The following is a 22,727-nucleotide window of genomic DNA, read 5'->3' as shown; positions in this document are numbered from 1 at the left end:
GATATTTTCAATGGTGGAACTTTCCCTTTAGGGGGGGGGGGGCGGAAACCACGCTTAAGTTGGGGAGATAAAAAACTGGATGTCAAAATGGAACCTGTAAGATTAGAAGGTGAACCTCCTATAAGCCAAAATATGCCTTTTGCAATCATTAATGGGGCCTCTTTAGGAGAGAATGGCCCCTCAAGATTCAGAATGGGCTATGCAGGACAAAATAGTTTCTCAATAGTCGGAAATGGACTTCTAAAGGTTAGAATGGACCCACTGCAGGTTAGATTCAAATCTGTACAGGTCACAATGGGCCCTCTACGGGCTAGGATGGCCTCTTTACAAACCATAATAGGCACTCTACAGACTAGAATGGGGCCTCTGCAGGTCACCATGGACTCTCCGCAGTCAAAAGCATTCCTAAGGTCAAAATAGGCCCTCTACCTGCTAGATGGCTCCCTAGATGCTACATGCATCTTACATGGCTGGAATGGACCCTCCGCAAACAACAACGGCTCTTCTACAAGTCATAATGGGCACTGTGCAGTCAATAATGAACACTATTCAGGCCTGAATGGGGCCTCGGCGGTGAAAAGTGCCTTACCTGTAACCGACGAAATTTGGAACCATCTTAATCGTCATCTGGAGCCAATTCTTTCAGCAACCGACGCAATATAATTTTAACAGCACCGTGCCAAAAACACAAAAACAACTGAAATGTAATGCGGAAAAATCACCAAACATCTCGTTTCGGGGGTTCATTTGCACCAAAGCGTCGTTTTCTGGCCATCAAAGATGCATGATGGCTGAGACCAAACTAATAAAGTTATAAGATAAAGGCATACCTAACATAACCAGCCTACACGCATATGGTTTTCTATTCAGTTGAAGCGGGGGGGGGGGGGGAGTATTGTTTCTCCTATTGAGCGATGTGTTTTTTTTTGTTCTAATTTTTAATTCTTTGTTTTTCTGTAGTCGGTGCACCGTTTGCATTTCTAGTTTGATTTAGTGCTCACTTCTCGTTTGTTGAGTCACTTAGCTTGCGATTATCTTGAGGTCTAATTTAGCGTCAGTCAATCCATGCTATTTTGGTATTCATTTTGCATTCTTATTTTAGTCTCTGTTCTGTCTGTTTCCGCTCTGTTAAGTTCTAGGTCTAGTCTGTCCATTTCCGAGGTTTCGTTGTTTCCCTGTCAGCGTCCACGAGGAGTTGAAGCGCGGTGTTGGCGATGGGCGGTCATCAAATATAGTGCACCTAAAACCTCGGTGTCTTCGACGTGGCGGCCGTTTACAACTGGTGGCAGAGGTGGGATGGAGGGCCCACGTCGCAACTACTGCCGCGTCCCGCTGTCACTCACTGGCATTGCTCGTGACGCATTCGATAGCTTGCCCACTCAACAGGCTGCCACCTTCGAGACGGCTGCTGCAGGGTTGAGAGGTGCTCTCGGTGCTAAGACCGTGACAGAGCATCACCTCGCCTTGCGTGAGTTGAGCTTTACTGTGGGCGAGAGTCTCGATGAGTTTGTCATCAGATTTAGAAAGCTGATGGCTATGGCTTTCCCTACCCTCACCGATACGGGCTCACTGATGTCCAGCCATTTCCTGGCCACCTTGCCCGCTGACTTACATGCCGCTGTTATTGCGGACGGTACTTCGTCCTTTGACGGCGCCATCACTAAAGTGCGTAACCTGATTGCTTTACAGGCATATCTGGAGCAGTATCAGCCGAGTGTCCGCCGTCTCGACTGTGACGGTGAACTGGCTGTGTTGACGAGGAGGGTGATGAGCTTAGAGGCCGCAGTTCAGGCAGCCTCTCGTCCCGGTGGCACTTCTGCCGGTCAGAGAGACCGCGGCTCGCGGTTATGTCTGTGCTGCGGTGGGCAGAATCATGTCCGCGATCGCTGCAGAATGCGGAACCGGAAGTGCTTCAAATGTAACTCAGTTGGCCACTTGGCCGTGATGTGCCCCCAGACATGCCCTGAGCAGTCTTCTACAGGGAAACGAGTTGGGGTCCGGCCGCCGAGAGAGCTGAGGAGAGCAGACGCTGAGTGACAACGAGGCCGCGTTCTAACGGTAAGAGCCCCGATGGGACTCAGAAATGGACCACCAACAGCGTTCAACGGCAAGAGCCGGAAGACTCAGAAATGCACCACTAACATTACTCGTGCGAATGCAGTATCACACATCCCGCACGAGAACATGAATCTAGGAAATGTCGTTCCAAGGACTAGCAGAATCAGTTAAAACGTTTTTGGCTGTGGGCATGGTCTGTCGGCACAGCAAGGTTTCAGAATAGGGTCACCAAAACTCTGACATGAAATGTCGACCCTCAACTTTATTAACGTGCCTGAATTTCGCTACATGGCTGGAAAAAACAGTAAAGTTGGTTTAGCCAACAGACAACAAATCACATTGCTCGAGGACAGCACTGCGTTGCCCCGCAGGAACCGCCTGCGTCCACGCTGCATGGTGGACATCTCCACCATTGACCTGACCCACACGGTACTGGGTCACGAGGTCAGCATGCCCATCGGCGTGGCACCGACTGCCATGCAGGCGATAGCGCATCACGAGGGCGAGTGCGCGTCTGCCAGAGGTAAGTGACGCTGGCCCACCGTCGTCAAGTCGGAGGTACCAGTGTCACATGACCAGGGCACCAGCCAACTTCCCGGCCAGAGCACGTGCTGACCCAGGCACGGAGGATCCAACATCCGGTGCCTTGAGCACATGTTTCGTGGGAAGAAGAGGTGACTCCGCTGCTACTTGCACCAACTTCAGGAATCGGAAGCAAGCAATGTGAGGATACACGCCTAGGAAAATGGGTTGCTGCACTGTCGTGCTCTTGACGAAGCGGTTTTCCTTCGTCTCTACGCAGTATGATCGACTTGCTTCGAAACCAGCCAGGCTAGTGTTCCGCAGCATATCAGGCTCCAATACTCATGCAATGAAGGCATATGTTGCCGAAGGCACTGACTGAATCTTTGCACATCCCGTGCCACCATGCCTAGGAGCTCGTGGGAAGACTTAAGCTATCAAATGGCAGGACTGTTGATTGGAATCCCTGTTCACCTTCCGTTGCTCTTCATCGGCGGAGGACATGGCGGCTGTGTTCGTCCTGAGCAGCGTGTCCAACAAGAGCATAGGGGAGGCGGCGGACGCAGCGCCACGTGCGATCAAGTGGCTCCAGCTGTACATCCTCAAGGATAGGTTTGTTTGTGTCAGGCAGTACTGACTGACACTGTCCTTACGCTGGCTGGACGCGACCATCGATTCTACACAACGCCACTTCAGTGGACTCATGACAGGTTTTCAATGAAATATAGCTGACGTATCAATACGTCAGTTTCTGCATATCCAGGAGGGGTTGTCCAAAGGTATTTCTCCGTCCAGGTCGATGACAGCGAGGATGGTGCAGCGGGCGGAGCAGGCCGGCTTCTCGGCCATCGTGCTCACCGTGGACTCCCAGCTCTTCGGTAGGAGGCTAGCCGACGCCAGGAACGGATTTCACAGGCCCTCACACCTCAGGTGATGCATGTCGTTTCAACAATCGAAAACACAAAGCCCGGAGTGGAATAGCTAAGAGGAGTTTGTCATAGGTGGCAATTGGCTTTGACAGCAACGAGAAGCTGGAGGAATAAAGCACCGTTCGATTGTCAGTGTCAACCCTCACATCATACGACGAACACTGGAAAAGTCACCATTGATCGGTGTGAAGTCGGCATTGCTGTTTGGCTTCGCGTTGTCTCACGTCCCATTGCGATTTGCTGGATCTCTCAGAGTGGGCAACTTCATATGGGTCACCGACCAGGCGGCCCATCGAGGGGACAATGGCTATCTGCAGACCTTGTTCGACCCGTCGCTAACGTGGGACGACCTCAGCTGGACTGGAAGGAAGCTGGACAGAGTTCGCCTACAGCCGCTTAAAATATTTCCTTTAATGCATTATTAGACAACATCGTCCCTGATTCCAGCATGTCCTATATGGCGCTTCTCAAACTTTTTTGTTTCTTTAGAAAACAAAACAATAAGGTGTCGTTTGTTTTACGCTTAAACCCATTCTGGAGTAGTGATTTGCGTGGCCTTATCCGCCCTTGTGCGTAATGCAGGGACGTCAGTTTATACACTTTCGCGTACTAGGCCGGTCTCCCCAATGGTGATTTGACCCCCCCCCCTCCCCCCCACCCCCCTCAAAGAGAGTACTGACCAGACAAATGCAGACTCAGTTTATGATTCGTACACCAGGTACCAAAACGCATCGTTATTATTGATGATGCCCGTATTTCACCAAATGATGTTATTTAGGCATCTAATGTTATTGTCATGCAGACTCATTCATATATTTAGTCAGTCCTGCGAATGTTTCACCGAATCTTTCACATGGCAACACTTGGACTGGTAAAAAGAACAGCTGACTGCGATATGAACGGCTGCTCAAAAGTGATACTTAACTCTTCTTTATGCCCTGAAATGCACTTCAATGAGATTTTCCAGAGGCATCTTTCATGCACATCAATCGGACGCGCAAAATTATTGCTTTGGTGGCTTTGACAAGGATCCAGATAGCCGCAAAGGCTAATACCATAGCAGCTTTCACATTGACGTGGCGTGGAATCATATGTAACACGTGTCGATGTCAATTAGTGTCCCTCTGGTATAATTTTGCACGTGACGTTCAACGTCGTCTTGCGCATAGTCGAAACATGCTGACTTCTTGAGATAACAGGAGAGATGTGTTAAGTGTTAATTTGACTACAATGACGTCATTTGACCTGTCGAAGGCACCACTCACTATCATTGCGACTAGTTCCAAAAAATAACTTGGTGTGAGCTTCATACTTGACCCTGGCTGAAAGGAGTGTGTTGATTCAATTGCTGTACAGCATAGGAAACTATGTCAGAGATGCATGGCTTCGTCCAACTCTCCGTTGTTGCATTGGATTTAACAATTCGCCGTAAACTTTCTTCGCTGAACGATGGCTTGAATTATATCTGCCCTAGTGCAGTAACCTTACAACGTGTGTTAGAATTGTTGGGTGCCCAACGCTTCGCTATTTAAGTGTCTACAGCTAAGTACGATCTGGCACTACTACACCGTGGCCTTCGAGGTCAATTCTGGAATAACCTTCGGCGGGTCCATTTGACCCGCACCCGAAAACGTGTTTAGGCACGGACACGCTCCTGGTCTCTGCAACCAACGAAACACATATATCCGTCTAGGCGCCGCAGCAGTGCATACACTTCGGAACATATGTTCTTGAGTTCTTGAGCACACTCAACATGCACACACTCTTCTTGAGCACACTCAACATGTTACACGTCACCTCTTCTCCTTATGTGCATCAAACAACCCCGCTCACCTCGATCTAGGTGGTTACCACTCCTTTCGATCTTTGGTCCTCGATCCTCGGCTCTCAATCCAGTTCAAGTCAGGTCGACCCAGTTCAGTTGCCAGGCCTTTGCGACCATATGCCCCTGTGCCCTGGGTGCACCTGATCATAAACCGCCACTGGTGCCGCTCGTGATAGAGCCACAAACAATACGGCGCTGAATGTAAACAAAGCTGCAGAACAGCGAGGATGCTCTACAGTGCATCAAGCTGCGGACATAGGGGCACACTCCGTCTGACCGTCCTCCAACCAGTGGTGAATTTATACACCGAGACGCTGCAGGTGAGGGCACTTGAGACACACCGTGCATTTACCGCAAGCAAGCCCACATTTTCATGCAGAACAGTGGTGTACCCAGTGGTTCGCATGTGTCGCGTTCTACAACTCTGTAGAAATGTGATAGAGCAACGATGACGGCTTTTTGTTTCAGGTGTTGAATTGTAACTATGCTATCTCCTTTCATTCGTTTCCTTGTTATGAACCCAGAACTGTCCTGCGCTATCATCCGTGATCCCACCAGTTGCTATGCCCGTCAGTTGTTATCCGACGTGATTACAGTTGGCATCGTTGTACACGTCACACCATGTTGAGCATTTACACGGAACAAATGAGCACAATTAATAATTTGATGGAAGTGTTAATAACAGTCAGAGTTTGCATCGTTGTCACTACAGTTTGCATCGTTGTCACGTACAATTGGCATCGTTGTCACGTCACACCGTGTTTAGCATTTACACCGATTAAAAGAGCACAATTAATAATTTTATAGTAAGGTTAATGACGGCCAGGTGTTAAAAGCTATTTTGGTGCGTTAACGACTTTCAACATACCAGGAGGTAGTGATAAAACGACATTGCAGTGCTAAATAGTGACTATCTTAACGGTACTCAATGTTTCGCGCCGCGCTCAGCCTCAGGAGTGAGAAAGGTTCCCACAGACTCAGCAAAATATTAACTGGAAAAATAAGACACCTCAGTCCAGAAAACCTACCCAGTTTGTGCAAGCACTATCACTAAAAGACATCAAAGAAATATAAGGCATCCGAGCCCCAATATCCCGCATGCAGTACAACGTTAAAGGCTGCCAAAAAGACAAATCAACACAGGTAGCTAAGCCAGAAGTTTCCAAAGTGACAAAATGACAACACAACAGGGTCTTAGGTCAGGACCTTGCTTACCGCGCATCGGCCACCATGAACACTGCCTTGAAGAACATGGACGTTGCTAGCCTAAAAACAGTGTCCTAGAATTGCCGACTTTGTGTGTAAAGCAACACCTTATGAGGAGGAATTTTTCACTCCCTTTCCCCATATTTTATGTGAATTTTTCACTCCTGCCTGGCATTGTCTAATCGCACATGCAAAACCCCTATTTCACTTTCTGAGGTTTTCAGATGTCATCCAAAACCGAGCTCACTTAAAACCACCAAGCATAAACGAGGCTTCACAGAACCTAGACACCTATGGCTATGTCCTGCCTCACCTACATCTGAATCATGTCTATATGTGCACAGAGCAAATGCGCCAGGTACCTCCATGCCCAAGAACCCCAGCGACCCCAGCCGCTTGCACGCATTAAGTTTAGCTTGTTTACAAAATGCATCAAAATCTGCAGCTGTGCGCCAAATGCAAGGTTTTCACGCATCCCCTACCTTTTGGTCTCACCACCACACCACGAAAGTAGAGCCTGGTGCAAACACCAGCAAGGCCTGGTAGATAATCTTACTCCACGTACTTCTTTTTTCCTGAGGAAACTTGACCATTGAATTGCATCACTCCCTAAATGCATGAGTGAAAAGTTCAAGAAATGTCTTATCAATTAAACTTACGAGATGAATATCACCATTTGGACACTTATTTTAACAGGTTTTAAGTCAAATCAGCTGATGACAAAATTTTGTGAGAAAAGTACTAGTCTTTATATTTATTTAGCTGCTTTTTTCTTGGCATTATACCATTGTGATACCACTTTAGTTCTTCCTTTGTTTTCGATTGTCTTTAGAGATACCATCTGGTGCTTAAAATTTTGACCAATTTCTTTGCAAGATGCTCCAACAGCAAACTTGTCGTATGTTATACATAAACTGGATTAATTCGCCAGCCGCCCAATCATGTCTGATATGCACCCAAGAGTGAACAATTCGCAGGAGTGAAGGAGACAATTTGAAGCACGGAACTTATTTTTGCCGTCATTTTTGCCCTGTTAAACCCTCAGGTTAACCGTTTTCTTGGTTCATGGCGGTGCTCAATAATGATAAATCTAAGCCTTGCGAGTGTCTAACTCACCAGGCTACCTGACAAGGCTATCCTAATGCTGCCATACAGAGCTGTGGGGCAGACCTGACGCAGCTAATACAGAAGTATTTGATGGTGAAATTCTGCCCTCTGGAGATGTTTATCGTGCACACCTCTGACTTGTTTCCCATTTTAATTTCGTGGGTTGCTGGGCATGATTGATATTTATGTTTGGGGAGTGAGTCGGATGACTCTATCTGCTAGCAGACCATGCAAAAGGTACTGAATTTTTGTTTTTGGGGGAGCAGGAAGAAGCCAGTAAGTCTCCTGTGGACCAAGTAGTTGCTTACCCTACCTGCTTTAAACGCATGACTGGTAACCAGAGTAATCCATTTTTTGTTTTAATGCATGAATTTTTTTTCCATAAGACAAATTATGATGCCGCAAGGGATGCAATGAGCTTATTTTGTTCCATACTTTCGGTTACTTGCCTGAAGTTTCTTAAAGTGGCCCCTTATGGATGCTTCAACCACATGTTTTTATAGTTGTCATGGTTTGCTGACCGGCAAATGACTGTACTGTATGTATGCACTATATTTTTAACACAGGGATACACTTAGCTGCATAGGAATTATGATATGAGTTAATATTGGCATGTAACAAATAGACCGCCCCATTTAAAATGTCAAGCCAACATCTCAAACTTTGTTATTAAATATGAATAAACAAGCCCCAATGGATGCATTTGCTGCAGCTAAAAAGGCAAGCAGCAATATTGGCATGATCATCTAAAAGTTGTTATTTTTGGAGAAGAGAGATTGTTTTGTGGAGCATTCCCATTATTGCCCTTGACATAGGTTAAACATGACAATCAAAGTAAGTTGTTCAAGGTGATTTGAAGTGTTTTATGTGTTGTCAGCTTTTCCTGATGTCAACAAACATACACAAATGAACTGAATAAAAATGCAAGTTGGAACCGGCCAAAAACTAGCTTTAAATATCATCTTTTTCACAAGTGTTGCTGTCAACAGACAGGTGAGTTGAAATGATGTTCATCATAGGGGCTACACTAAGTTAGGATAAGTTGGTCAAGTACATGGCAAGTGGCAATAGGAATTGTGCAAGAATCAATAACTGACAACTGCTGCTGTGACACCAACAGGTTATACAGGATGAGATGATGTAAGGCCTACTTAGGTTAGTCATGGGCTGCTTTCATAGAAATAGGCATTGGTACTTTGTAAGAAACAGTGACAAAATGTTTGTTTTCCCTGACCCCATCTTAACAGAAGCCAGAAGTATGTCGATTGTATTTGACTTGGTGATGGGCTGATGTGTAGGAGTCCAAAGTTTTTTTGTTTGGGTTTTTTATACTTGTTTAATTGTCTTTTGTTAGTTTGTTTATTGAACTCCTTCCATTTGTTTTGCTTTAAAAGTGCTGGGGAAGGGAATTGAAAAGTGCAGCCTCAAATTCTTGGTGCTAATAATTTGTAATGTTCATAATACTGTCACGCAGTGACTATGTTTTAACACGCTCCCCGTTGCCTGGCTAGATATCCTTCCCTCAGGTGTGAGGGGGGGGGGAAGGGTTCAATTGGACCCCAAACCCCCTCTGAGATCTCAGGAACTAAGAAAGCTAGAGACACCAAATTCACAGGGTATCTTGACCTATACGTGAAATCACTCAGGTTATGGCTTTAGTTTCCTTGGTTATGCCCTTCAGGTCGAATAAGGTCAAACAACATCATATTTCAGGTTGTCTCCAAAGCGCCCCCAGAACCTGGGCAACCGTCTCTAAGGACAAGTTCACAAGCCTATTTGAGGTCATTGACCTTGTTTGACCCTTTGAAGGTCATGGTGACGAAAAGATACAAGACTGATCTGCGTTTTACATTTGAATAAGCGACAAAGATTGCACTAGGCAGAATGTTCCTGAAACAAAACGTTCGACCCGGGTCATCTTAGGTCAATGGCCTGTTCTGACCTCTAAGAAGTCAATTGAAGATGTATAATGCGGTTCCCGCTGTCAATAAATTTGAAATGGGCACCAGAAACTGTCACATACAGCAAGCCTTAGAGTAATAAATCAGGTTGGTTTTGACCTTGGTCTGACCATCATACCTTACCTTTAATCAACGTAGTCCCTAGAAATTGCCCTCGGGGGTCAAATTGACCCCCACCCCCACCCCCCACCCGAGCGTGTGTTAATGTATTCTGTTTCACTTTAATGGCTTAAGATGTTAAAAACCAAATGGTTTTGTCAGGTTCCTAATATTACGTTCATGCCAACTTGAAATGGATGTCTTTGCTGCTGAAGCATCAGTCACGAGCTGATAAATTCCATCTTTTTTTAATTGATTTTTTCACTCCCGCATGGTCTTTTTGCGATGGAATTTTTCACTCCCACCCTAGTTCAAAAGCGATTCTTCCTCCGTGCCTAAAAGTCCAGTTTGAACTAGGTCCTATGATGAGGTTTGCACACTCAGCATCGGATGAATGTGAATGTGAATGTTACGAAAATGCACCGATTATAAGATTATGTGGTCCGTATTGTCTTTACCTGTTGCTAAAATATGAGCTTATTTCATCATGTCTGATGCTCAGTTCGGTATTTTCAATGGTGGAACTTTCCCTTTAAGGGGAGGTGCGCGGAAACCATAGTCAAGTTGGGGATGGCATAAAAACTGGATGCCAAAATGGAGCCTGTAAGATTAGCAGATGAACATCCTAAAAGAGCAAATAGGCCTTTTGCAATAATAAATGGGGCCTCCGCATGTCAGAATGGCCCCTCAAGTGTAAGAATGGGCTCTCTGCCAGGACAAAATAGTTTCTCCATAGCCAGTAATGGACTTCTAAAGGCTAGAATCGACCGACTGCAGGTTAGAGTCAAATCTCTGCAGATCACAATGGGCCCTCTACGGGCCGGAATGGGACTTTCGCAAACCATAATAGGCGCTCTACAGACTAGAATGGGGCCTCTGCAGGTCACCATGGACTCTCCGCAGTCGAAGGCACTTATATGGTCAAATTAGGGCCTCTTTATGCTAGATGGCTCTCTAGATACTACACGCATGTTACATGGCTAGAATGGACCCTCCACAACCAACAACGGCTCATCTACAAGTCAGACTGGGAACTCTGCAGTCAATAATGGACACTATTCAAGCCTGACTGGGCCCTCGGCGATGAAAAGTGACTTTCCTGTCACCGACGAAATTTGGAACCGTCTTAATCGTCATTTGGAGTCAAATCTTTCAGCAACCGACGCAATGTAGTTTTAAATGCGCTGTATGACAAACACAAAAACAACGGGAATGCAATGAGGCATAACCACCAAATATCTCGCTTCGGGACTACAATTGCACCAAAGTGTCGTTACCTGGCCATCAAAAATGCGTAATGGTTGAGACTAAAGTAATAAAATCATAAGGCAAAGGCATATTTAACATAACCAGCCTATACGCATATGGTTTTCCATTCAGTTGAAACGGGTGGGGGGGGGGGGGGGGCGGTATTGTTTCTTCTCTTGAGCGATGTTTTTTTTTGCTCTCATTTTCAATTTCTTATTTTTCTATAATACAAATTGTTCACGGTTTTGGCTTTCCCCAGACCACTTTTGAACAACTACACCTTTGCTTCCGACTCTGAAACGGAAAGTCTGCTAAACCAGGGAAAAAAACATTTCAAAGTGCATTTTCAACGCACCCTTAGCCATTTTCTTCCTGCAACTCACCGTTCCTCACAGCTACGTATCTTGCAAAACTGCATGCCTTTAGCCCTACATTTACCGAAAACATTGTTCTACAAGCACCTGAAAACAATATCACTTTTGGTTTTGCTACGCTATCATAAAACCACCTGGAAGAGTCGGCGACCTTCACTATCTTCGCATAATCATCGATGGCGCAGAACCCGCGCTTTCCATCATGATCCCAATTGATTAGTGCGAAACCTATGCAACATTGGTATCAGCAGATGCAAACGACATTTTTGAACACCTCACCCTCCTTTATTTAGCTCGATGTACAACACGACGACAAAAAATTGCGTTTTATCTCCGGCCTGTCTTCTGGTTGGGACGCTAAGTCTAAGGTGCGGCATGGGCGTGATAGGCCTGCACCAGCAATGCTTTTCATTTGTTTTCCCAAAGCCGTTCTTCCTCTGAGCGAAAGAAAGCCCCGGATGAATCCTTCACATGTGCTGCTCCAAATTCCCCCGCGGTGCCCGGAGGCTACTGTTCGGGTATCCACATACAACAAGCTTCCTAGATTGATAGGGTTTTTTTAACCGCATTGCTAGGGCGCTTTGTTTGGAAGATCCTTGGAAAAGTCGCACAGTGCCTTAAAGGGAGCGTTCCACATTTCCATGCGGTTTTGAACTGAAACAGACATTTTGAAGACCTTTTGATTCACTTTACGGCCATGCCCTTTTTAAAACCTACGGGCCTCTGGTTTTCTAGCTTGAAGGCCGCAAAGATGTGGGGGAGCAATTCGGGGACGTATATAAAGGTCACTTTGGCAGTCATGAAGTCATAATAACGTCATTAAAGTCCTGCCAGTTAATAAGCCACGCTGTGATCTCGACCAAGCAAAATGTAATGGCCCGGTCGTTCATGTCTGGCGTTCGTGAGCACTATCGTCAAATATGTGGTGTTCGCACTCGGGTTTAGTGACGTCATGTGTGGGCAGCCCATCCTGCCGTTCGATATGCCGATTACGGCAACCTTGTCTGTGAGTGTGGATGCGCCAAGTCGGCGCGGTGCGCGCGCGTCCGGAGAAGAATAGATCGTTTGATTGGTTTGACCGTGTGTGTCAACGAACAAAGGACTTGACATGGCGCAGTCGGTAAGGTGATATCATGTGAATGTCATGTTTTGCATGTTTCGCTTCAAGTACCTCTTGGCACAATTACAGCATTGCAGTCAAGCCAGTCAAAGCCAAATGAGTATAAAGGGACTTGAAAAGTACTCTGGGGAATTCAGGGTGTCTGTAGTATTGTGGATAGCGCGTCGGGACCTCACGCGGCGGGGCCGGGTTCAATCCCCGGTGAAGCCGTCCGTGTTCTGACACGATGGCAGGTGGGGATAGCTTTGCTGCTGCTGTAGCGAGCCTCACTAATCTGCTGAGAGACCAAGTCGAAGCCGCTAACCAGCGTGAACAACGCATGGGTGATCTTGTGACTCAGGCTTTGCAGGGCAGACAAGGGGGCGGGCCCGCAGACGACGCCGTCGCCGAGACTTCACAAGCCACGACCAGCAGACTTCGCCTTCCGCCGTCAGCCACCCCAGCACCGCGGCTAGCCACCTCCGCTAGCCTGAGAGAGTTCTCGTCCTGGCGAGAGAAGCACAAAAGCTGCCGTCTTCTCACAGGCCTCGACTCCCTCCCCATCAAAGAGCAGCGAGCAGCGCTACTGGCACTCCTCGACGGTGAATGGACGCGAGTCGTGCGCTATTCTATGGATGTGAGCGACATTACTGAAGTAGACGACCTGCTGGACAAGATGGAGAAGCGCCTCAAGAGCCAAAGAAGCGCCATTCTCGACAGGAAGGAATTTTACACAAGACCGCAAGCAGATGGAGAGCCGTTCGACGACTACTTGATGGCGATAAAGGAACTGGCGGAATTCTGCGACTTCTGTGCCCACTGTATGGACGACAGACTCAGGGACGGGATCATAACTGGCATCCGGTGTGAAAAAAAACGCTGCGACTTCTTTTCGCCGAGTCGTCGTTGACGCTGCAGAAGACAGTCGACATCTGTCGAGCTCGTGAAAACGCACTACAGAACAGCGAAGCGCTCCGCGGGAGCCACGCTCGCCCCGTGTCCGCTTACCGCCGTGGCTGGAGCAGAGACAGCAGAGGCAGACGGGACAGCCCAGACGGCCGACAAAGACGGGACAGCCCAGACAATCGTGGACGACGATCCAGCATGAAAAGACGGGACGCCAACTACAGGAGAGATGACAGCTACAGGAGAGACGACGCCTACCGACGAGACAACTGGTCGCATAGCCGCGAGAGGCGATGCGGCTACTGTGCCGGACCATGGCACCCCAAGGAGCAGCTGGCCTCTTGCCTAGCCAGAAACACGACGTGTAGTGCCTGTGGCATCAAAGGACACTACACATCAGTCTGCAAGCGGGCCAGACGGAGCAACACGTGGTCAGACTACGAAGAACGACAGACGTCCGACAACCTCCATGTGAAGGACGTGCGCGTTCAAGGCGTGACCGCGAGGAAGTCGCCTCAAGTGTCTCTCCTGGTCAGCCATCATAGAGGTGAAGGATCACCCCTGTGGACGCCAGACACTGGTGCCGAAGTCTCCGTCATCGGCAACAAAGAAGCAGAGCGGATCGGCATCGACTCCTCGCAGCTGACACAGCCGGCCGACAGTCTCCTGGCCGCTGGAGGACATCAGTTGGAGTGTACCGGCACGTTCCAATGCAAGTTGACCATGGAACGACGTCAGACGTCGACCACCGTGACAGTTGTGACAGGCCTAGACGCGGCCCTCCTGTCATGGCATGACTCCATCGCCGTTGGCATCATCTCGCCTGACTTCCCGAGACGTCAGGTGGTCCAATGCAGATCGATCTACGGCCAGACGCTCGTCCGTACGCTGTGACAGCCGCCAGACACATCCCGCATGCATGGCGAGACGACATCAAGCATCAGCTGGACGATCTGATCGCGCAAGACGTCATCACGCCCGTGGCACACCCGACTGAGTGGCGTCACCCGATGGTCTCAGTGCCGAAGCCGCCCGCGAACCGAAGCCACGGCAAGACCTCCGTGCGCATGTGCGTGGATCTGACCAGACTCAATATCTACGTTCGACGTGGAGCGCATCCAGTTACCACGCCTCACGATGTCGTCACCGGAATCGAGCAAGGGAGCCGGTACTTCACGAAGCTGGACGCGAAGTAAGGATAGTTCCAGATCCCGATCGCAGAGGAAGACCAGGATCTGAGGTGTTTTATAACAATCTGGGGACGCTACAAGTTCAAACGCGCCGTCATGGGCCTCTGCACGTCCGGAGACGAGTATGGACGGCGTTGAGAAGCAGCACTGGCGGGCCTGCCGAAGACGAGCAAGGTAGTCGACGACATCCTGGCCTACGATGACGACTACTCGACCCACCTTCTGCACGTGACCCAGATTCTTCAGCGATGCGACAGCAACGGCATCACTCTGAACCCGGCGAAGGTGATATTCGCCGCTCAGACGCTGGACTTCTGCGGCTACGTCATCAGTCCTGAAGGCTACACAGCAGACCAGCGTAAGGTGCGGGCTATCACTGACTTCCCCGTTCCAGAAAACCTCACAGACTTAAGAAGCTTCGTGGGACTGGTCAACCAGCTCGGAGCGTTCTCGACGGACACAGCCAGGACAGTCGAGCCTCTACGCGACCTGCTGAGGCCCCGGAACCAGTGGACATGGACATCGGTGCACCAGGCAGCGGTCGAAGCCGTCAAAGCAACGCTCGTCACCCCTCCCGTCCTGGCCTACTTCGACCCGTCACTGCCAACCGCAGTCCACACGGACGTATCACGACTCCGAGGCCTGGGCTACGCGCTGCTGCAGCGTCACGGCGAGGAGTGGAAGCTGGTCCAGCGTGGCTCCAGATTCTCTTCCGAGGTTGAATCACGCTACGCTGTTGTGGAGCTCGAGATGCTGGCGGTGACCTGGGCCGTGCGCAAGTGCCACATCTGTCTGGCTGGAATGGCAGAGTTCAGCCTTATCACCGACCACAAACCTCTGGTGCCCATCCTCAACACCAAGTCTCTGGCGGAGATAGAAAACCCCAGGCTCCAACGACTACGAGAGAAGCTCATGGCATACGCCTTCACAGCCGCCTGGAAAGCTGGAAAGACTCATCAGCTCCCAGACGCGCTGTCAAGATCGCACGTCGATCAGCCGAGCCCTGAAGACCAAGAAGCTGAACACGACGTGACGTACCAGACGCGCAGTGTCCTCCTGACACGCCTCACCGACGGCGGCGAAGACGAAGCGGGATCTGCACCGTTCCAGGACGTTCTGCTGGAGAAGGTCAAAGAAGTTGCCGGCGCGGGCGAGGCATACCAGAAGGTGGCGGAGACCGTCATGCGAGGATTTCCCGACCACAAGGCAGACCTCGCCAGTCTGGTTCATCCCTACTGGAACGTCCGAGAGCGCCTATCCATCGACGACAGCCTTCTTGTCTGCGGAGCACGGCTCGTCATCCCGCACAGCCTACGACGTGAAGTGCTCGAACGCCTTCATGACAGTCACCAAGGCGTCGACAGGACAATGCGGCGCACCAGACAGTTGGTGTACTGGCCTAACATTGACCAGGACGTCCACAATTTCGTGACATCATGTCGCTACTGTCATGGGAGACTGCCCAGCCTGCAGAAGGAGCCGCTCACGACCGACCTCAAGCCGACGAGAGCCTTCCAGTCCGTGTCGGCGGACTTCTTCCACCACGCAGGAAAGACGTGCATCGTGTACGCCGACAGACTCTCCGGTTGGCCCATCGTCGTCTCCCGCAACAGAGAAGCGACGTCCCGTACCGTCGTCTGCTCTCTGCGCGAGATCTTCTCCTCCACAAGTGTGCCAAACGTCCTGAGAAGCGACGGGGGCCCACAGTTCACGGCGCACCACACCAGGGACTTCCTCTTGCGCTGGGGGGTTAGGCGCGTGCTATCTAGTCCGCACTACCCCCAGTCGAATGGCCACGCGGAATCAGCAGTCAAGCTGGTCAAACGACTCCTGCAGAAGACGTCTGTGGCCGGCGACACGGACTCCGATGAGTTCGCCCGAGGCATCCTGGAGATCCGGAACACTCCCCGGGTGGACGGACGCTCACCCACCCAGATCCTCTACGGGCATCCAGTTCGGTCGGCAGTCCCCATGTACCATCGCGCCTTTGACAAAGCTTGGCAGAAGGCTGCGGAGGAATGCGACCGGAAGGGGGAGGGTGTGATGAGAGCGACGACTACAACCTATGACAAAGGAGCAAAGCCACTGCACCCGATGCGAATCGGTACGAAAGTGGGCGTACAGGACAAGGAGACAGGACTCTGGGACAGAATGGGAGAAGTCGTGGCCACCGGGAGAATGAGGGATTACCTGGTAAAGTTCCGCAGCGGTCGCACCATGTGGCGGAACCGACGCTTCATGCGTATGTACCTGCCCGTTTACGCCACGCAGGGCGATCCGGTCCCCGCACGCAGTGACGTCGCACCAAGACCAGCTCCAAAGAGGGTGCGATTTGCGGACCAACCCAGGACGGTGGCGCCGCGTCCAAGCAACCGTCAGCGGAGAGCCCCGGAGAGGCTAGAGGTCGACCCGAAGGTCAATACCTACCCATCGACCCGGAGGGGGTGTGGTGTTCGCACTCGGGTTTAGTGACTTCACCTGTGGGCAGCCAATCCTGCCGTTCGATATGCCGATTACGGCAACCTTGTCTGTGAATGTGGATGCGCCAAGTCGGCGCAATGCGCACGCGTCCGGATCGTTTGATTGGTTTGACCGTGTGTGCCAACGAACCAAGGACTTGACAACATATAGCGGTTGTCTAGTGGCTCTCAATGAATGCGTAATTAAAGAACAACACTTCAAGGAGCATGTTTGTCAGAGATATTGTGTTGTCTGTAACGGTTTTTTCTACCTTAACGTACACAACAGATGTAAGTGAGCTGATGTTTTCATATCTGATGATTACTTCAATATCTTGGAAAGTGAAGCATTCCCTTTAAATTAAAACTAAGAAGCTTTTTACGTTTTCCAACCAATCAGCATTTCACGACATGAACACAACCGGTAGCCCACAGCCTTAGTCTGCTGTAAGCTGTTTCCTGTCAGCATTTGGCTAGTAACAGCTTCCCTTTTCACCAATCATATCCGGTAAATCGGAAATGTCTTTTAACCCCGGTGGTCCCTTTGCATGCCAGAATGGAGTTTTTCATTCAGTGAAAGACCTTCTACAGGCCATTAATGATCCTCTACAGGGAAAAATGTGCCATCTTCAGGCCGACTTGTCGCTCAACGATGATACATGATTATCTACATGCCAGAATGAGCCCTCTACAACCTGGGTGACCAATCTAGGTACAACCAATCTATGATGATGAACACGTAAGACAATAATGGACTCTAAGGACCTGAATAACCCCTCTACAGACCAGAATGAGTAACGTTCAGGGCAGAACATGATGGATCAGGCAGTTCAGGGCTCTCAACAGGCAATGATGGATCATCTATTAGTTATAACGGGCACATGGATAAAGTGCTTCCACGTTGTGTCCAAACAGTCTAAGGGTTCTTGGAAACCAAAAATAAGGGACCCGATTAAGGTGCTCAAAGAGCCGCAAGGGTTGGCCAGAGGTCATAATAACCAAACCCCGGTCCTGCGGACAGGGACCCTCGAATGTCATTGAGAACACCTCCTGCACCGATCGCTGGAACAATTCATGGTTCCCATGTTCGCCAGAGTTCGTAACTAGTGATATTGCGCCAGAGGCTGATGAGAAGACACTGGTTATATTGTATCGAATAGGCTCGCAATTCATACAGATCCTCACGTGCCCACTGTTGGATCACTGACGCATACATCCTGCGCACGCGTTCTGGAAGACATTGGCGAGAGAACCGCCTTCTGGTCGCTCTGGATATATGTGAGTTGGCGCGTGGGGCGCAGACTTGAAAAACGTGATGTTGCGCGCTAGTCGTGGTCATGCATCTCGCAACGATGAATGTGTGGGCGGCGCGGCCGGTCGCCTTTGTCGCTGTGTTGGAAAAGCATCTGATTGTGCAACAGGCTTGGCTGACATTTTCTCCAACTCGTCGGCTGAGCGAGGGTCGGTCGCCTCAGGGTGACTGGGGGCCGTAACCCGAGGCGCGTCCTATTACGGACTGGTCCTGGCGTGTGCTTTCTTTGTATGGCACTAGTAAAGGGCTTCGGTCAAACACCAGGGGCCCATTAACTGAATGCAAATAAAGACGACATAACGATGTCACCGGCAACTTGCGTTAGGCGGACCCTTTGACTACGTCATGAACCTCGATGGGAGCAGGAACCCTCCGGCAACTGATATACCTCTCTGGTTGCTCAGGTGCCCGCGGGAAACTCAGAGCATGGCTGGAGATCGCGAGGAGTCCCGAAAGAAACCTCTTCCTGTGGGCACGGAAACCCTCAAGGGCTGTTTGTCTTGAACCTTGATTTCCGGAAATATCCAGAGGTACGTGACGCTGGCCCACCGTCGTCAAGTCGGAGGTACCAGTGTCACATGTCCAGGGCACCAGCCAACTTCCCGGCCAGAGCACGTGCTGACCCAGGCACGGAAGATCCAACATCCGGTGCCTTGAGCACATGTTGCGTGAGAATAAGAGGTGACCCCGCCGTTACTTGCACCAACTTAAGGAATCGGAAGCAAGCAATGTGAGAATGAACGGCTAGGAATCTGGGTTGCTGCACTGTCGTGCTCTTGACGAAGCGGTTTTCCTTTGTCTCTACGCAATATGATCGACTTGCTTCGAAACCAACATTGCTAGTGTTTCACAGCATATTAGAATCTAAACTCATGCTCAATGCTTCAATGCTCATGCAATGAAGGCATATGTTGTCCAATCCACTGAATGAATCTTTGCACAGACCGTGCCACCATGCCTAGGAGCTCGTAGGAAGACTTAAGCTATCAAACGGCAGGACTGTTGATTGGGTTCCCTATTCACATTCCATTGCTCTTCAGCGGCGGAGGAGATAGGGGCTGTGTTCGTCCTGAGCAGCGTGTCCAACAAGAGCATAGAGGAGGTGGCGGACGCAGCGCCACGTGCGATCAAGTGGTTCCAGCTGTACATCCTCAAGGATAGGTTTGTTTGTGTCAGGCAGTGCTGGCTGACACTGTCCTTACGCTGGCTGGACGCGGCCATGCCAACGATTCCACGCAACGCCACTTCAGTGGACTCGTGACAGGCTTTCAATGAAATATAGGTTACGGATAAATGCGTCCGTTTCTGCATATCCAGGAGGGGTTGTCCAAATGTATTTCTCCGTCCAGGTCGATGACAGTGAGGACGGTGCAGCGGGCGGAGCAGGCCGGCTTCTTGGCCATCGTGCTCACCGTGGACGCTCAGCTCTTCGGTAGGAAGCTAGCCGACGCCAGGAACGGATTTCAGAGGCCTTCCCACCTCAGGTGATACATGTCGTTTCAACAATCGCGTGCACAAAGCTCGGAGTAGAATAGATAAGAGGAGTTTGTCATAGGTGGCAATTGGCGTTGACACCAACGAGAAGCTGGAGCAATATAGCGCCGTTCGATTATCAATCGTAACCCTCACATCATACGACGAGCATCGGGAAAAGTCACCATTAGTCAGTGTGAAGGCGGCATTGCTGTTTGGCTGCGCGTTGTATCACGTCCCATTCGCGATTTGCTGGATCTCTCAGAGTGGGCAACTTCACATCGGACACCGACCAGGCGGCCCATCGAGGAGACGACGACTACCTGCAGGCCTTGTTCGACCCGTCGCTAACGTGGGACGACCTCAGCTGGCTGTACAGCGTCACTCGGCTGCCGGTGCTCGTCAAGGGCGTGATGACGCCAGAGGACGCCGTCGCCGCCGCCGACCGCGGCGCCAGCGGCGTCATCGTCTCCAACCACGGCGGCCGTCAGTTGGACGGTTGTCTTGCGACGGTGGACGCGCTGGGGCCGGTGGTGGCCGCCGTCGGTCACCGCTGTCCCGTCTTCATGGACGGCGGCGTGCGGCGCGGCACCGACGCGCTCAAGGCGCTGGCACTGGGCGCGCGCATGGTGTTCGTGGGTCGGCCGCTGCTCTGGGGCCTGGCGCACGACGGACAGCGCGGCGCCCGGCTGGTGCTGCAGCTGCTGCACAGCGAGCTCCGACTGGCCATGGGACTCTGCGGTGAGCTATAGCACAGCACTGGAGGAGAGCTCATCATGGGACTCTGTAATGAGCTTTAGCACCGCATTGGGGGGGGGGGGGGGAGCTGGCTATGTTAATCTGCGATGAGCTGTAGCACAGCGGTGGAGGGGAGCTGGCCATGAGACATTGGTAATCTATCGCACAGAAATGGAGGGGAGGTAGCCGTGGGACTCTGCAGGGGACTATAGCACGTGACTGGAGCTGACTATGGAACTTTGGGTATCTGGAGCTCGTGGGAGCCACAGGTTCAATGGCAGTTATGTTCGAAACAGGAGAGGAAGTGGCTGTGAGCTGTGAAGTGAGCTAGATACAGGACTGTAGGTTATCGATCCATGCCACTCAGTGGATATTTGCACACAATAGCGGAGTGGTAGCGTGTAGCTGGTCATGTGACTGCGGTGAGATGTGCACAGGAGTGTTGAGGAGTTGGCCATTTGTCTGTGTAATAAGTCGTAGTAGAGGACTGGAATGAAGCTGGACAGGGTTCTCTGTGGCGACGTTCTGAATGGGGCCTCAGGGAAGCTGACCAGAGGGCTCTGTGATAAACCACAACACAGGACTACTTGAGCTATGCATGGGACTCTGTGGTGAGTCGCGTGTGGGGCTAGAAAGCTGGCCATTGAAGTGTGCGGAGTGCTAGCCATTGAATTGTGCGGTGCACTGGCCATTTAACTGTGAGCTGTGCTGGCCATTGGAGTGGGCGATAAGCTCCATTCAATGTGGTTACTACCGACATGCGATGGGCTGCATAGGCATCTTGGTTGTGGGCTACCTGGGACTTCAACGGTAGTTTGGCATGTAACTGGATGTGCGCCATAGACGGTGCTCAGTGATAAAATGCAGTTTTCATTCACAGGTGTTACGAAGGTGGCTGATGTGACCGAAGAAATTTTCGAGAAATCAGAACGCTCACAGCTTTAATGCAAGAGACCCAAGAACCACGACCAACTGATGATGCTTCTACATCTGTAGCACGCAAACGTCTATTTTAGGGATTTGCACATCCTTACTGTTAAACAAATTTATAAAAGAACAAGGACTGTGACGCTGCGATGAAGGCCTATATCATATTTTACAGACCGAGCCACTGGGCACGAAGGTGGCAGGTACAGAACGGGATAACGGTATGCTATTTGTCAGCTCAGTTGTGGTATGCTGTGGACTGGATCTATGAACTATCAGACAATAGGATGTGCTCGATACGCAGTCCTCCTTGTTTATCAATGCTGTGTTTTTATAGGTACCACCGAGGTGGCGAGTGGTAACTGGAAAAGCTCTAGGGATATCAGACCGATCACAGGTGTACCACTTGGGGCTAAAAGAGCATTGAAAAGGGCCGAACACCCTGTAGATAATTGCTTAAGAATGTGCTGTGAGCATGGACTGTATGCCGTCACGTAGTTTAAAACGCACTTTGACAGTGGTGCCGCGAGGAGGAACGATGATGGGTACGGTGGAATGGGGAAATGACATTTCATTCGTCAATAAATAGGGAGCAATGTTCACAACACTGAAAAAGCATTTCCATAAAGCCCCAAGCGCGGCCTCAGATTTCACTTTTCACGCGAAAGCGTTTTTCGTCCAGGGCCAAGCGAAATGTAAACTGAGCAATAATGAGATAACTCCCGAATTTTCCGGTGACATAAAAGGACGGTAACAAAAGAAAGACCAACTGAAACTACAGGTTGAGCCACACAATTGTCATGAAAGACGTTTATCTTTGAAATGCAGTTCAGGGTGCAAATGCGGCCAAAGTCAGAGCGTCCGTGCTTACTGTCGTTAATGAGGGAAATCGGCATATCGGCATATCAGATTGGCAATGTCAGCCCCAGTGTCGGCGTGCTGGGTTAGGGGGCCGCTTAAAATATTTCCCTTCATGCATTATGGGATAATATCGCCCCTGATTCCAGCATGTTCTACATGGCGTTTCCCAAACACTTTTTTGTTTGTTTAGAAAGCAAAACAATAATGTGTCGTTTGTTTTACATTAAAATCCATTCTGGAGTAGTGATTTGCGTGGCCTTATTCGCCCTTGTGCGTCGTGCGGGGATGTCAGTTTATACACTTTCGTGTCCTGTGCCGGTCCCCCTGATGCCGATTTGACCCCCTCCCCCCCCCAAAGAGAGTACCGATTAGAGAAATGCAGACTCAATTTATCATTGGTACACCAGGTACCAATACGCATCACTATCATTAT

General features: G+C 50.1%; 1 protein-coding gene across 1 annotated transcript; it reads left to right on the top strand.

Moving 5' to 3' along the window:
• Positions 1–1,847: 1,847 nt before the first annotated feature.
• LOC119109886 (peroxisomal (S)-2-hydroxy-acid oxidase GLO3) lies at positions 1,848–22,215 on the top strand. Its single transcript, XM_037233636.1, has 6 exons — positions 1,848–1,861; positions 2,430–2,581; positions 19,336–19,456; positions 19,645–19,779; positions 20,034–20,509; positions 21,387–22,215. The coding sequence occupies exons 1-6, from the start codon at positions 1,848–1,850 to the stop codon at positions 21,449–21,451; spliced, it is 963 nt and encodes a 320-aa protein (XP_037089531.1). The 3' UTR covers positions 21,452–22,215.
• Positions 22,216–22,727: the final 512 nt, after the last annotated feature.

The sequence above is a fragment of the Pollicipes pollicipes genome, unplaced genomic scaffold (genome assembly GCF_011947565.3).
Source record: "Pollicipes pollicipes isolate AB1234 unplaced genomic scaffold, Ppol_2.1 Scaffold_7231;HRSCAF=8579_pilon_pilon_pilon, whole genome shotgun sequence".
Taxonomy (NCBI): domain Eukaryota; kingdom Metazoa; phylum Arthropoda; class Thecostraca; order Pollicipedomorpha; family Pollicipedidae; genus Pollicipes; species Pollicipes pollicipes.
The sequence above is the reverse complement of the archived record's forward strand: the minus strand, read 5'-3'. Positions and strand labels throughout refer to the sequence as shown.

Excerpts from the sequence above, each read along its gene's own strand:
- LOC119109886 (XM_037233636.1), top strand. Across the intron at positions 19,457-19,644 it reads CTGTACATCCTCAAGGATAG|GTCGATGACAGTGAGGACGG; the intron begins GTTTGTTTGTGT and ends TTCTCCGTCCAG. Across the intron at positions 19,780-20,033 it reads CAGAGGCCTTCCCACCTCAG|AGTGGGCAACTTCACATCGG; the intron begins GTGATACATGTC and ends TGGATCTCTCAG.